The following is a 14616-nucleotide window of genomic DNA, read 5'->3' on the forward strand; positions in this document are numbered from 1 at the left end:
AGTTGATGGCATTTCCGGAGGAACTCGTTTCGATGCGATTTGCTTTTTCGACAGGTTCTGCGATCGCCACGGACCGGACAAGTGCGCGAACAAGGGGAAGGCGCCGCGTGACTTGATGTGTGTGGCCGAGGCGATGATGCCGAGGATCATATTCAGGTTCATTCTGCACCTTAGGGAGAATTGGTAGGTTGCAAGTTCTATGCGTGCATGAGAGTATTTAAGTATTTAAATAAATAACACTCTTGTGGTACTTAACTTCACATTAAAACACCAATGTGTTGTTTGTTACCTGCTTGAATTTGAAGGAAACAAACCTATTTTTGTACCATACAGTTACGCATCTGAATGCTAATCATTCCGAGGGGAGGTTCAAGTGCACTGGCTATTTGCCTGGTCGTTCGCTCCCGTCCGCAAATGTCATATGGCTGCACTGTTTTTTGCTTCGGGAGACTTTACAGACTTGTATTTAAAAAATATGGAACCCTTTTTATATTCTCTTTTGCTTCTTAGGCTGATTTTATTTGTTAATATTTTCGAATACTGAATCTTTTGAATACTAGTCGGCAAAGCTGCAGTGTTAGGCTGGGAAAAAGTAATTTATTTATTCCATTCCTGATAAAGTCTGAACATGTTTTTGCAGAGTTTAAAACAACAGCTCTGCAATTATTCCCCAAATAAATTCAAAACAGTTACGATAATTACAGATGCATATGGAATCCGATTTTAGAGAATTCCTTTCAACAAGCGAATGAATGTTTAACTAGATTTTTTTCTTATAAGCTGGACGGAAAGAATGCAAGAATACCCGCAGCTCGCGAACGAAGCTGTCAAGTATTTAATTTCATTTGCATCATATTTATATGAGTTGAGTTTTTCGTTTATGACTGGTATCAAATACAGATCCCAGATTTTTACTTTGTAATTTATTATGTATTTAAAGTTGTTAATGTTGTCGTTTATATTCCGCAAGGTGAAAGAGTAGTCATGTTTATGTTCCTGGATATGCAACAAACTTCTGAAGTTGGTTAAGTGTTTAGGACATTATTTTTGTTTGATATCGTTTTCATTTACATTTGCACATATCAATTTACTAACCGCAGTTATCGCATTTTGAGATTTATCGTGGTAAAGAAAAATTGTTTTGGGTGGGCCACCCTTCTCACTTAGGAGTATAAAAAATACTTTACGACCTATTCTCAGAGCTACCGAATATACACAAAAAAATTCATAAAAATCGGTCAAGCCGTTTCGGAAGAGTTCGGTTACGAACACTGTGACACGAGAATTTTATATTGTTACACAATCCGGAGCGGCTTACCGGAAGTGTCGATTGCGGGCCCAGAAAACTCTCGATGCGGCGTTCTGAATCCATCGAGAGGCACTCATAGGTTTAAATAGAGGCCACCGTCGGGAACAGCAGGCATTCAGTCGAACCACGACTCCAGCGAATGTTACGAAGATTCAGCTACGCCGGAGTTATTTTGTACATAATCTCTGTAATTAGAGTAAGAAATAAACTGTTGAGTTTTAACCTACGCCGAATTCAATCACCCGTTCAACGTAACAATATATTAGATTTGTATTCAGTTTATGTCGGAACTTGGCGATGGGCTCCAAAAGTTTTGAATAACGCTTCTTCTAGAGTCTGTACGTTTTTGAGCGATTTTGACACGTCTATTTCCTCCTTGTTGTATTTTTGGCGTTTTCCTCCTGCCAATTGCGCCATATTTTTACACTCTAGGGTCTAAGATGTGTCTGTTCTAACCTATTAACGATTTTACGAAACGGTAAAATCATCTCTTGCATGTCGTGGCTTAATTTTTCAAAAATTTTGTTTTAGAAGAGTTTATAATAAAAGTAACATGATTGATAATATCATCTGAAGAAGTTAAGATTTATCTTTTAATCTATCTAAGAGCTGTTATTACGAATTTTAGCGTCCTACGTCGACTTGTTCTAAGTGGTATTTTTTTTTTAAACCCACTGTAATTACGTATATCGTGCATTCCAATCTACGTCAAAATGACAAATATGCGAAATTTAAAAATTGAGGTTATTATTAGTAGTATGTAAAGTCTGTTTTATAGATTATATCACCGGAACGATAGAACTGTCCAAGATTTTGTACGTTTTTACTTCCCAAGAGTAAGCGAAGGAAGTATTTTAATCGAGTCCGTTGGCTGACTTTCCACTTTTACGTTTTTCCGACCTTTTATGACCCCTAGAGTACGAAGAAATAAGTCTCCCTTTTCCGTCTGTCTGTCTGTTTGTCTGTCTGTCTACCTGTCTACCTTCGCGGACTTTTATTAGACGGATAATCTCGGAAAGTACATGGCCGATTGTTGTCAAATTTTGTAGTTATATTAGGAATATCATGTAAAAACGTAAACCAAAATTTGTCTAATCATCCCCACCAATAATGTGACGACGTCACTTCAAAATTGTACAAGTAAATGGGTTTTAAATTGTATAAAATAACATTGTCCTACACATGTAGTTTAAGACGCCGTGTTGAGTTTTTACCGGAAATGTCCAGATTTTAGGAAAAAAAAAATTATAAAACGTTTTGCAATTTAATTTTAAATCTGCAAAACCGAATGCTTTGAAATCTTACAGATGTTTTAAGGTTATGATAGGCATGATAAATTTTTACTTATCACCTTCAAAAAATTGATGACGTCAGCTCAAAATTTTGCCGAGTAAATCCTATCTAAAATGTAGAAAATATTATGAGTTTGTACTTGTGATTTATCATTCCATTCATATTTTTTGGATTTACTTATACAGGGTGAACCAAAAAAATTAATGAATGCATGAATTTATTTTATTGATTTAGTCAGGAACCATAAAATCGAATGCTTTGAGATCTTGGAGATCTTTTAAAGTTATCATAAGCATGGTAAATAAAATATAATCAGTCTCATCAGTTTATACTTGTAATTAATCATTGCATTCATATTTTTTAGATTTGCTTATACAGATGCCTCAAAAAAATTGATAAATTAGTCAGTTTATTTTATTGAATAAATCAAGAATTGCAAAACTGAATGCTTTAAAATCTTGCAGACCTTTTTAAAGTCATTGTAAGCATGGTAAAATTGTTACTCAAAATGTATCTGTTTATTCTCCCCAAAAGATTGATGACGTTATCTCAAAATTTTGCTGACTAAATTCTACCCAAAATGTGCAAAATATGATGAGTTTTTACTTGTGATTCATCATTGCATTAATATTTTTTATTGATCAAATTAAGAACGAGTCACCCCATTTTCTCGAAAATGTGAAAATACAAACGTCTTTATTTATTAAGAATTATAATAAAGAAATTCCGAACGTTTTCTCGATTGTAGCTTACTGCTTAATAGGTTTGATCTTTTGTTTTGAGGGGACGAACACATTCAAATCAAACTAATGTCTACGTGACATTCTGCCGATGTAGAAACATAAACACTTTCAAGTTGTTTTTCTTTTCGAGGATAAGCTAAAAACGTACAATAATAGAGTCCGTCGGGCAATTTGGTACTTTAATATTTTTTCGATATTTCATAACCCCTAGATAAGGCCGTAGTTAGGGGGATGCCAGGGCATCCTGAGCTAGATCTAGACAAGTTATAATTAACCAAATGTGAATTACAACATCGAAAATCAAAATAAAATGTAGTGTTTTATTCAATAAGCGGAAGTCAGAGCAATGAAAAAGTCCGGATCGTCGGCATTGTGATCCGGTTATTGCAATTCGTCGAAAACATATTTTAGTTTAGTTTCTGTTTCCCTCTAACCTTTACAGGTTGATGAGTTTTATCACTATTTGTCTTAAATTACAAGTACCATAAATGATTTTCAGTTCAATCTTCAGTCGCACCTCTCGGCAGACGCGATTAAATTGTTTCGTTATTTTATTGATTATAATAAATCACTATTCAAGGATACAAAACTGATATATGCGTCCCTGCAAAAATGTGGATCAACACAAAATTTTCGAAATTCGCAAAATCAAATCTTTTAATTTTTCGAAAGAACTGGATTAGACGTCACCTGAAGTTAGCACGTTTTAAACGTGTCAAAATAATCTCTGATATGATAAAATAAACAAACAAGCAAAGTGTCGAAATGATCCTTCAAAATATTTGAAGTTTTTTTTTCCAAAATGTAAAACATTTTGTTATTTATATTATTGATTAATGATTGTTGCAGCAATACATCGTATTAATGCTCGAAATTGTCCAGTAACATTTATGTTTAAATAAAAAATTGGCGATGATGAAATTATTGAAAATAAAAAGAAACCTATTTTTCTCCTGTGTATTAACCATACATAATTTTTCTCCTCTGTATTAACAGTACATAATAACTGGGGCATGACAAGTATTGTTTTTTTTTAAATCATGTATATTAGTTAAAAAAAACAATTTTATCTTTTTAAATATACCGTATTGCCAAAAATTTTTTAAATATGTTGAACTAATTTAGTAGAATCAAGGAATCCTAACTACACAGAAAAAATCCTCGAGGTAAAGCTTTTAGGTTTTTGTTTAACTGCATGAAGCTCAATTTTTCTATCTTGAAATTTTTTCATACGATATGTACAATCTGCAAGTCGAAATCAACAATTAAAATCTGTTTAAGTAAATGTCAATAACCTTATCTTATCAAACAAGGGGACCATTGAAAATTTGAGCTTTTGGTAAACTTGCCTAAACATTCACAGAAAATTCTATGATATACACGTATTCCACAAATGGGCATATTTCATTTTGGCGATTTTGGAAAAATGGTTGAAATATTCCTATTTATACAGAGTGACCAAATTTACAATTATTTATTAAGTTTCCTTTTAATATAATTTTTGTATTAAGTTTCTCTTAATAGTTTTTTGGAATTATTCTTAACATAAAAAACCAATTAACTAATAAGAGTACTAAAGAGTTCTGTGTAAAAGTCTAGACTTCCATCTTTAAATAACTATATTGGAATTGAGAAGTTAAAATATGGCCATTTTTCTCCAGTTTTCATACGAATTAAACTACAACACTCATCACCTGAGCAAACCATAACAGTTCTATAAAAAGTTACTCAATTCTGTTTTTCAGCTTGATGAAATTAAACACAACTATGAATTTTCTAATTGTACAACAAGGTAACGAACAGGAAGGACACATCTATTACAGATATACAATTATCTGTGGTATTAACAGAATATTTTGTTATTCATAAACAAAGTTTTGTGCTATATCAACTTCGTTTGAGCCTTATTCTTTCAGTATTATTAAACACATGGAAGAAATATTGTATAACGAAGAAGCAATCAATTTTTTACGTTGCCACTACAAGCCATCATTTTATCATTATTCTTACGGAGCTTCGGCCGGCGCTAATTCGTACTCATTTCAGCGTAGCAACAGCTTTAAGTGTTCAAAAAGAATATGGCTTTTGTGTTTATACTTTTTTTTTTAAATGAATTTTATAAATTATAGTAAATCAAATAAAGAAGACCCAAACTTACACGATTCCGTTACTAATTTTGTTACCATGTATCTTACAATATGCAACTTGTAATATGTGAATTTCATTGTCTTGTTTTATAATAAGTTTTCTTGACGATTTACAATTCGTACAATATGAAAAGCAAAATTGGAGTTTTTCGAAGGATCTAAATCTTTCGGCTTAGTAACCAGAATTTGTCAATTCATTCCGTTCACCATCTCAAAATTTTGTTACGTAAGTCTCACGTGAAATGCGTGTCACGATATGCTCTTTTCGTTGTGCTGTAATAGTCCACCTTGGACTTTTTTGAAGCTTTGGTTATACACTTTTTGGGGTTACAGAAAATAGGTGAGTTTATTTATTCACCCTCCTCAGAAAGTTGATGACGTTATCTAACGAAATTATTAAAATGAGACTGGTATGCTTGTGTAGTATTTCTTTCCACTCTCACGCTATGCGACAAAAAAAAAACAATAATCTTGACACAATTTTAATAAAACCGTTCAGTCGTTCACATTGTTTGCATTTATAGTATTAGTAATTATCTCCTCGTCGTCTTTTTATAAGAATTAATGATTAACGTGTAAATAAATAATAACATATCATTGAAACTAATTTCTTGGTAGCGAAAGCACCTTGAAGTAAAATAATTTGATGCGTGTGCGTGAACAGGTTCCAGAGACTCTGAAAAGTGTATCATTTACATATTTAATTTTGCCTCAGTTCCACAATTTTCTGCGTATTTTATTCAGTTTCTTTTGAATGAGCGAATCGAGAGCTGTTTTTCAATTTAATCATCCCTTTTATAACTTTCTAATAGAGACTTTTTGATCTTCTTAAGGTTGGTTATTTCTCGATTTCTCGCCTCGTAGCGGTAGCTCTTTGTAGTATTTTTAAAAAACTCGTTCACTCTTGTTGTGTCATGTTATAATACTAAATGATGACTCCTCTTCAATCCTTTGTTAATATCATGCCTCAAGATAACGGTCCATTTGAGCCGGATTGATTGTGTTGTGTATGTATACTTCAGTATCAATTTGGGTTGTTTAAATACAGAGATTATTTTTGTATTAAGAGTTCAAAGTCAAATAAAAATGGAATTGGAGTAATTGAAAAAGCAGCTTAAAAGTACAACTACTAGTTGGTTTGCAACAGTTGTAGTTTCACTTGAAGATAACGATAATATCAACGTGTTAAACGCCAGGCTATCAGTGTTCAAACCTTCATTATCTCGATGAAGGACAATTGAAAATCATTATTTAGCCACAATGAATTTTGATCAGCGATTTAACAAAAGTGTATAAACTTCGGGATATTATAATTATGTGTCTTTAGAAACATTTAGCTCCCACTCCTGAACATGACTTATGTTTATGATGATTGGTATTTTTTTTTTAAACATTGTAAACATAACATGAAATCACATGTACAAAACTGTACACGGGTCAAAACGACAGGATTCCATAAAATGTTGTTAATTATGAAGTAGGTGACATTCAGTGGCATGTTTGTAACCTTGTAAACACACCTTTCAACTCCTCCCCTTTTCATCTAGCTTGTATTGAATGAAATTTTTTATTTTTCTAAGAAAATTAACACTTGTCATAAAAACAAAAGTTGCTATTGCGGTTTATGTTTCTCCGTCTCTTTTGTTTTCGTGTCTCTGTCTTGCAAAACTGAAGCAACTTCACATTAACTCCGAGTTCATAATTTTAACGTTGGATTTTTTTCCAGCCACATAAAAGGGCCAATCCAAGACGCGGACAGCTACATCACCATGCTCGTCGACTTCAACAACATGGGTGCATTAATGAGACGCGTCATGACCTCAGCTTTAACCAACCCACAAGTAAGAGACTACGTCGTGTCCGCTAAATATCCAAAACGTTTTATACCGAGTGATTTTTTTGATTTGTGATTCAGTTTTGTTAATGTGGGACTTCCTGATTTCCTCTAATGCTCCCAGTTTCATGAAATAATTTTATGGCATAACTTAGTATCCATAAAAACTTAGCTTCAAGAACTGCAACACCGAGGAATTTTTCTTATCATTCACTTGTTGGCAGTTACGGAAGTAAGACTCAAACATGAATTTCTTATGATCTTCAGAGATCATTTTCCTCGAGATGAAAATTCTGCTTCTGTGCCAAAACACACCCAGAAAGTATTGATTCAGTCTCAAACAACAATGTAGTTAGAAAAAAGAGTGACTTTGCCGAAAATTGGAAAAATAACGAATTTGCAAAAAGGAAAACAAAGCACAATTTATGCTGTTAAGCCGTGATATTATAGGCAACCCACCACAACACAAGTGTACGTTCTAAGATACGACATACGTAATTTGGTGACATATATGCAGCCAAAACTAGATTACAAATCAAAAAAATCATTTGATTGTACATAAACCATTTCTATTCTGATCACATTTTTCCCAGATATACCGAGATCTGAACGACGTCCCCGACGTCAACCCGAATAGCGACTACGACTACAACATGTACGTGTCTGAATCGAAAAAGATATACGAAAAAGCCATGGAGTCGATAGCCAACCCCGAACCCCTCGAAGAATACAAAGACTGTCCCTCGCTTCATAAAAACCTGGTCCATAAGACGCTCCTGGAAGAACTGGTCTTCTGGACGGTATTTTTCGAGTTCCCCGAAAAAGTTGTGTGCTTGCTTTTAAATATGCTGCCCGATCCCGACTACAAGGAGGCTCTGATGAGAGCCATCGTTCTGCACTATAGCAGAATATCCATGATGTTAGAAAGGACCAACGATCCTGAAAACGTGAGCAACAGGGTAGTGCACGCTAGCGTGCAGTTATTTTCCAATGAGAGTTTAGCTTTACGAATGACCGAACAATTGAATTTATTGCACGTGATGGTGGTCAGCTTGAGGTACATGATGAGTAAGATTTTGGTGATGAGCAGTCTTCACGGTGAGTTGGTTCGGGTTAGGGAATGTCGTGATTTTATTGTTTGAGTTGTAGATCCAGGGCATAACTTCCACCTCGTTGTTGACTGTAGCAAGAGAGTGATGACAGAACATTGTTACTGGCCTTTAGTTTCCGATTTGAATAATGTTCTATCGCATAGACCTGTCGCTTTGAAGTTTATGTCGGATGATCATTTAATCAAAATGTGGTTCGGGTTTCTTGCCATGTTTCAAGGTAGGTTTGATTTGGGTCGCTTCGTTCGTGGTGTGGTGAATTTCGGTTTGTTGTTTAGGCATGAATGTGAATCAAAGAGAAACGAAGGAACACATCAAGTATGAGCCCAATACTTATTTTGCTGCGTTCAGTGCCGAGTTGGAGGCTAGTGCTTATCCCATGTGGGCTCTGGTTTCTCATTTGACGGACGCCGAGACTGCTCCTCTCACGAGGAAGGTACTGACGGCGTGTTTGAAGCAGCTGAAAACCTGGTTGGAGGCTATCAATTTTGCTAGTCTTAATATGGTAAGTTTGATAGAAATTTAAGTGGTTTGTCGAACAGATGGAGTGACCACGTGCACCTTCAAAGTGAGCGTTCAAGCTTACACGATAACATCAAAATTGAACGTAAAGTTTTGTTCAAATTTCAACTAAATTCAGAGTAGGGATCTGATTCTCCTAGTTTTATAATGAGAGGCTCGACTTGGTTTTCCTTTTCAAAACTAAGTAAGAGTCTGCAAAAAAAAAAATTGATTTACAGGATGTCGAATAAACGATTAAAACGAAAGCAAAGCCCGACCAATAATAGTAGAAATTTAAAAAATCACCTGAAGATCACGCACTTTTACAGCTCCATCTGTTCGGTAACCGGAGTATAGGTTTTTTTCAAATTGTCTATATGTAGTCAAATAATATTTACTGGATACTTTACTACTTAAATAATAACCTACCAGTAGATTTCAATCACTACAAAATATATAACTTGGTTTGTTACAATTTCTTTAATACCAGAAATAGTTCCATTGTAAATATTTGGTACATAATTTTTCCTATGCGGATTTTCGGGGGGTATAACATTTTTACTAGATTTTTCTAAAAACGCTTTGAATCAAGGGTCTTGTTGCTTTTTAAGAGTAATATAGACACTAAGCATTGCTTTACATAATTCTAAATTAAATACTTCCTGTTTTGACACTTCCTTTTATGAAGCTGTGTTGAAACATGTTGTGATATTTGGAACTTGGACTCGCATGTTATCTAAAGAATAAAATTAAAAAATGTTTATTTCAAGACAAAAACAAGTTACAGCAGTCGTATTAAAAAATATGTAATATAAATTAAAAAAAAAAAACACTTACCACTTTCCCACATCCTGCAGGAAACATTTTCGTCAGTTGAAATAAGTTCAGGATAATTTTTTTATCCATGAATTTATTAAAGTTGTTTTCACTTTGGGTATCTTGAACAAAATTTACTACCACCGGCCTTATGCAATGTCTAGTTATGGATGACTTTGAAATATTTTGTCGAATTATTCTCCCCATGTGTATTTGCCAATATTAGCTGTGAAATACTGTTTGCTCAGTTGACATCTGCCTAGTTAAACTTTCATGACTTAAGACAAAAACCACTTATAAATCAAACTAGCTAACGTAAACTGCAACAATCAAAATTCCAGGTCTATTTATTTACAAAAATATCAGAAAAACCGAAAAAGTTGGGTTCATATGTTATGTTTCACTAAACGGAAATCATTAGCTATAAATTTTATTGCCTCCTAAGAAACCGTTTTAGGAAAAATGTTGTTTCGATTTTTTTCAACAAAATATGTCGTGGATCGTCAAAATATGCAACAATTAATCTGCTTTAATCAATTTAACAATTCATATACAGGTTGTTTAGAAAATTGAGCGCCAACTTTACGACACGTTCACGTTTGTGGAACAGAGAAAAATAAATTAAAAAATTCTTTTGTCCAAAGATGGAAGATACAGCCCTTCAAAGTTTAATTTTTGTTTTCCAAATTTGACCATATTTCGTTTGACTATTTTGTGTTGGGTACCTAAAATCAATCGGTCTTTCATTATTTAAAATAATTTTTTGGAGATCTTGGTTTTATCCATAGTTTTCTTGACTTTGTAATACCGGGTGTCTGGAAAATGGCGGATTAACCTTCCGCTAGATTTTCAAAACCCTACGTTTAAAATGTTCACAGTCAATTTTAGGCCCCTAGGTGTCAATATTTTCGGATAAATTTAAAGGAATCTGGTTGCTAAATGATTTAAAGAAAATGTTTTGAGCTTTGAGTGTTTTATTTTTTACGAATTTGAAAGTCTTGAGTGTCGCAATGTTTTTTCTTTTTTTTTTTTCAATTCGGAAGACTCTTAAATACCCATGTATTATTTTGGGAGCCGATGCAGATTTTTTTTGTAAATTATTTAAAACAATTTTGGGGACTTCGATGTTTTATTTTGACCTGACCTGTTTTTCAGTTAATTTTGGATCCCCCTTTTTTTGAAAAATTTAACACAATTTTGAAGTTTTAGGTATTTCTGTTTGAAAAGAATTTGAAAGTTCTTTGGAGCCTCTAGTGCCTTTTCTTATAATAATTTAATTATGTAAATTTCCTAGAGGAGACGTCATTTGCCAAAATTAGTCTTATCTTAGAACATACCATCCCCACCCACCCGCCCTGTCTTTTCTTTGAGGGTATTTCATTTGCCAAAATCGATCTTATTTTAGCAGGTACTAACCCCGCCCACCCACCCTGTCGTTTCTTAGAGGGTATGTTATCTGCCAAAATCACTCTTATCTTAGCAGCTATTAGCCCCGCCCACCCACCCTGTCTTTTCTTAGTGCGTATCTCATTTGCCAAAATCAGTTTTTTCTTAGCAAGTACTGATGACTAACTTTTACAAAACATGATCAAAATTTGGAAACATTACGAGGTTACTTATATCCACAAGGCAGAAATTTTGAACATCTTCTTTAGTGTTTAGTTGGTTTTGCTTTAATAGATTTTTCTTGCTAAACTGAATGCTTTGAAACCTTGCAGATGTTTTAAATTCATGGTAACCATAATAAATGTTTAATCAAACTATATTTGCTTATCCCCTCTAAAAATTGATGACGTCATCTCAAAATTTTGCAGGATAAATGCTCCGTCTATACTTGCGATTTATAACTGCATTCATATTTTTTTAAGTTGCTTAAACAGAGTGACACAAAAAAATTAATCACCTCAAAATATTGCTGAATATATCTAAAATGTACAAAATATGATGAGTCTATACTTGTGATTTACTTTTAATAAATAATTAATATTGTTTAAATTTGCTTATACAGAGTATCTCAGAAAAATTAATGCCTGAGTTGTTAAAAAATAAATATCTAATCAGATTTAGGAGTTTAACTCGTTACTATGGAAATGTTCAATGTATCACCGTTTAAATTTAACAAGTTTTCACAAGTTTAATACGGGCAAAATTAGTTTTATCATAGCAAGTGCTAGCCCCGCCCACTCGCCCTATATTGTCTCAGCCATTTGCCAAAATAAGTTTTATCTTTGCAAATATTAACCCCGCGCACCCACGCTCTGTTTTCTCAGAGGGTATGGCATTTGCCAAAGTCAGTCTTAACTGAGAAAGTACTAGTCCCGCCCACCCGCCCCTGTTTTCTCAAAGGAATTGTTATCTGCCAAAATAAGATTTATCTTATCAAGTACTAGCGATTCCTACCCCCTGAGAAAATAAAGGGCGGGTGAGCGGGACTAGTACTTACTACAATAAGTCTTATTTTGGCAAATGACAAATCTTCTGAGAAAATGGGATTGGGTGGGCGGGGTTAGTACTTGCTAACAGAAGTCTTATTTTGGCAAATGACATCCTCTGAGAAAATAGGGGGCGGGTGGGCGGGCCTAGTATTTGTTAAGATATACTGATTTTTCCCCATTAATCTTGTAAAATCTAGTGAAATTTAAAGGTGTTAAATTGCAAATTTCCATGGTAACGAGTTAAATTCCTAAATCTACCCGAAGTGTGCAAAACATGATGAGATTTTACTTGCGATTTATCATTGCATTCATATTTTTTAGATTTGTTTATACAGGTGGCTCAAAAAAATTAATGAATGTGTCAATTTATTTTATTGATTAAATCAGGAACGGCTCACTTCATTTTTCCAGAAAATTGAGGAATCCAATACTGTTAATTTCAGTATTACAGTGCACCAATCCAAGTTGATATACGTGTCTTTGCAAAAATGTTGAAGACGTCATCACAAAATTCTGTAAAGTAAAAACTCAACTCAAAAATGTTGGATGTTTCAGTGTACTTTAGGTGCGAGAGAAGTTCTGTCCAAACGCTTTCGATCAATTTTTTTTATAATATACTTTTGGCACTCCCGAAACCCCCGTAAATAACGTACTGAAGTCACCCGGTATAACAAGAAACTCAAACATTTTTTAGGATGAATCTGACAACAGTGGCTAATTTTTCACGTTTTAAATCGATATTTTGTTTTTGTAAGTGAACGTCAAATTGACGTCAGGAATTTTAGATCATTTTTTCGAACTTAGACTTGTGAACTTGATATAATCCATTTATTATAGGAAACGGTGAATTTGCGATTCTGTAATTTCTGCTGATTATATCCTATTATGATGTAACATTTCTCATCATAAGTGTGTAAAAACGACAATTTCGATTCGTCGTAGAGAAATTGTCTGTTGAATTGAGACCAGCCCCTTCGAATCAACATAAATTAAAATTCGACTGATGACTAACAAAATAACAACTTGTCATGTAAAACGATTTCTTTACGAGTTCCAATGAATTTTTGATTGAAAAACTAGTTTGTTTATTAGGTGGGTTATTTAATTCGTCGTCGAATTAATTAAAACCTTGGGAGTAGGTGCATTAATTGCCGAGACAATTTAACGCATTCCTAGTTTATGAGTTTTTTGGCGAACACTAGAATTTGACTGCAAGTGGACTTGAAACATGCAATTTAAGTCTTAAATTCAAGGGTAACGGCTATTTGCGTCGCCAAAAAGGACAGCTTATATAAATTTATATTTGCGTTAACTAAGGTATTAAAAAAATACAAACGTAAATTTCTAGATACTTTCGAGTCACTAGAAATATTTAAAAAGGAGGATAGTGTCCTTGCGGTTTTTTCATTTCATTGTAATTTAATGAAGTCCGCTACAAGGGTAATTGTACAAAATTTATTTATGCAGCCACTTAACTTCGGAACTGTATGTTATTTAATGAGGAAGTGTCTAATAACATTAAATCTCCCGGTAATAAAATATTCATCATTATTATCCTCATTGGATAAATCAATATCAAGATACTGTCTATCTCTTGGCCGGACCAAGAAACCTTGAGTTGGACTGATTATGGAACTTTGCCAAACAAAAATTGATTCTTAATACAACGGAAGAATAAAAGCTAGGTTTAATGTTAAAATAGAAAAGACTATAAAAGCACTTAGATAGTCTTTCGTTTTATAATGTCGTGTCGTTTGTTTTAGAACGACAACTTGCAAGTTTCGTTCCATCTGCCATTGCATCGCTACTTTTCGGTCTTCCTTTGCCAAGCGGTAGCCAAACAGGGAATCAACTTGAATGATGTCCTACCACCAAAAGAGGATCTCCTGGTGATGATTTTGCATCCTCTCAGGGTCCAGGTAAGTGGGTTTAATTTCTCTTTTTATGTCGTTTTTATTGTGATGAAGTGGGAGTTCTGCTTATTCACGAAATTTGTCATGTGCCACTTTTAGAAACGAAGAAAATTATTTATATTTTTATGGATGCTTTCATTGTAAATATGAGTGTGATCGTTGAAAGGGAAAGTGAATTTATCTGATGTGTTGCGTGTAGGCAGCCAACATTACACTAAACGTCATAATTTCGCAACGATGACGATATGCAACCATAAAAAAGAATATTTTAGTGTTCCATTTATAACATCAAGTTGTGAAAGTGAAAACAATTGATTTTCCACCAGGTTTCATATTTATGCAAATGCATGCAGCGTTGACGGGAGTTATTCTTAGAATTATCAATCAAGTAATGAAACGCTAACAAGTTTCTAAATATATTTACACGTAAAAATAAACGTATTTATTTCGAGTCATACCGCGACGTTGCTGTAGTAAACCACCTCTGTCATAACATTTACATTCATCAGAGGTCAA

The 14616-nt window shown here is 33.8% G+C and overlaps 1 protein-coding gene across 2 annotated transcripts in view; it reads left to right on the forward strand.

Annotated features, from left to right (window-relative positions):
• Ubr3 (Ubr3 ubiquitin ligase) overlaps nt 1–14616 on the forward strand; it is a 135018-nt gene that overhangs the window by 46396 nt on the left and 74006 nt on the right. For both annotated transcript variants that reach the window (XM_064048297.1, XM_064048298.1), the window contains exons 3-8: nt 55–183; nt 7219–7333; nt 7920–8424; nt 8476–8655; nt 8714–8940; nt 13951–14106. In XM_064048297.1, the coding sequence (XP_063904367.1) occupies nt 55–183; nt 7219–7333; nt 7920–8424; nt 8476–8655; nt 8714–8940; nt 13951–14106 (1312 nt within the window). The remainder of the gene's footprint in view (nt 1–54; nt 184–7218; nt 7334–7919; nt 8425–8475; nt 8656–8713; nt 8941–13950; nt 14107–14616) is intronic.

The sequence above is a fragment of the Zophobas morio genome, unplaced genomic scaffold (genome assembly GCF_036711695.1).
Source record: "Zophobas morio isolate AGI-343-1 ecotype UQ-CSIRO unplaced genomic scaffold, CSIRO_AGI_Zmor_V1 ptg000006l, whole genome shotgun sequence".
NCBI classification, from domain to species: Eukaryota; Metazoa; Arthropoda; class Insecta; order Coleoptera; family Tenebrionidae; genus Zophobas; species Zophobas morio.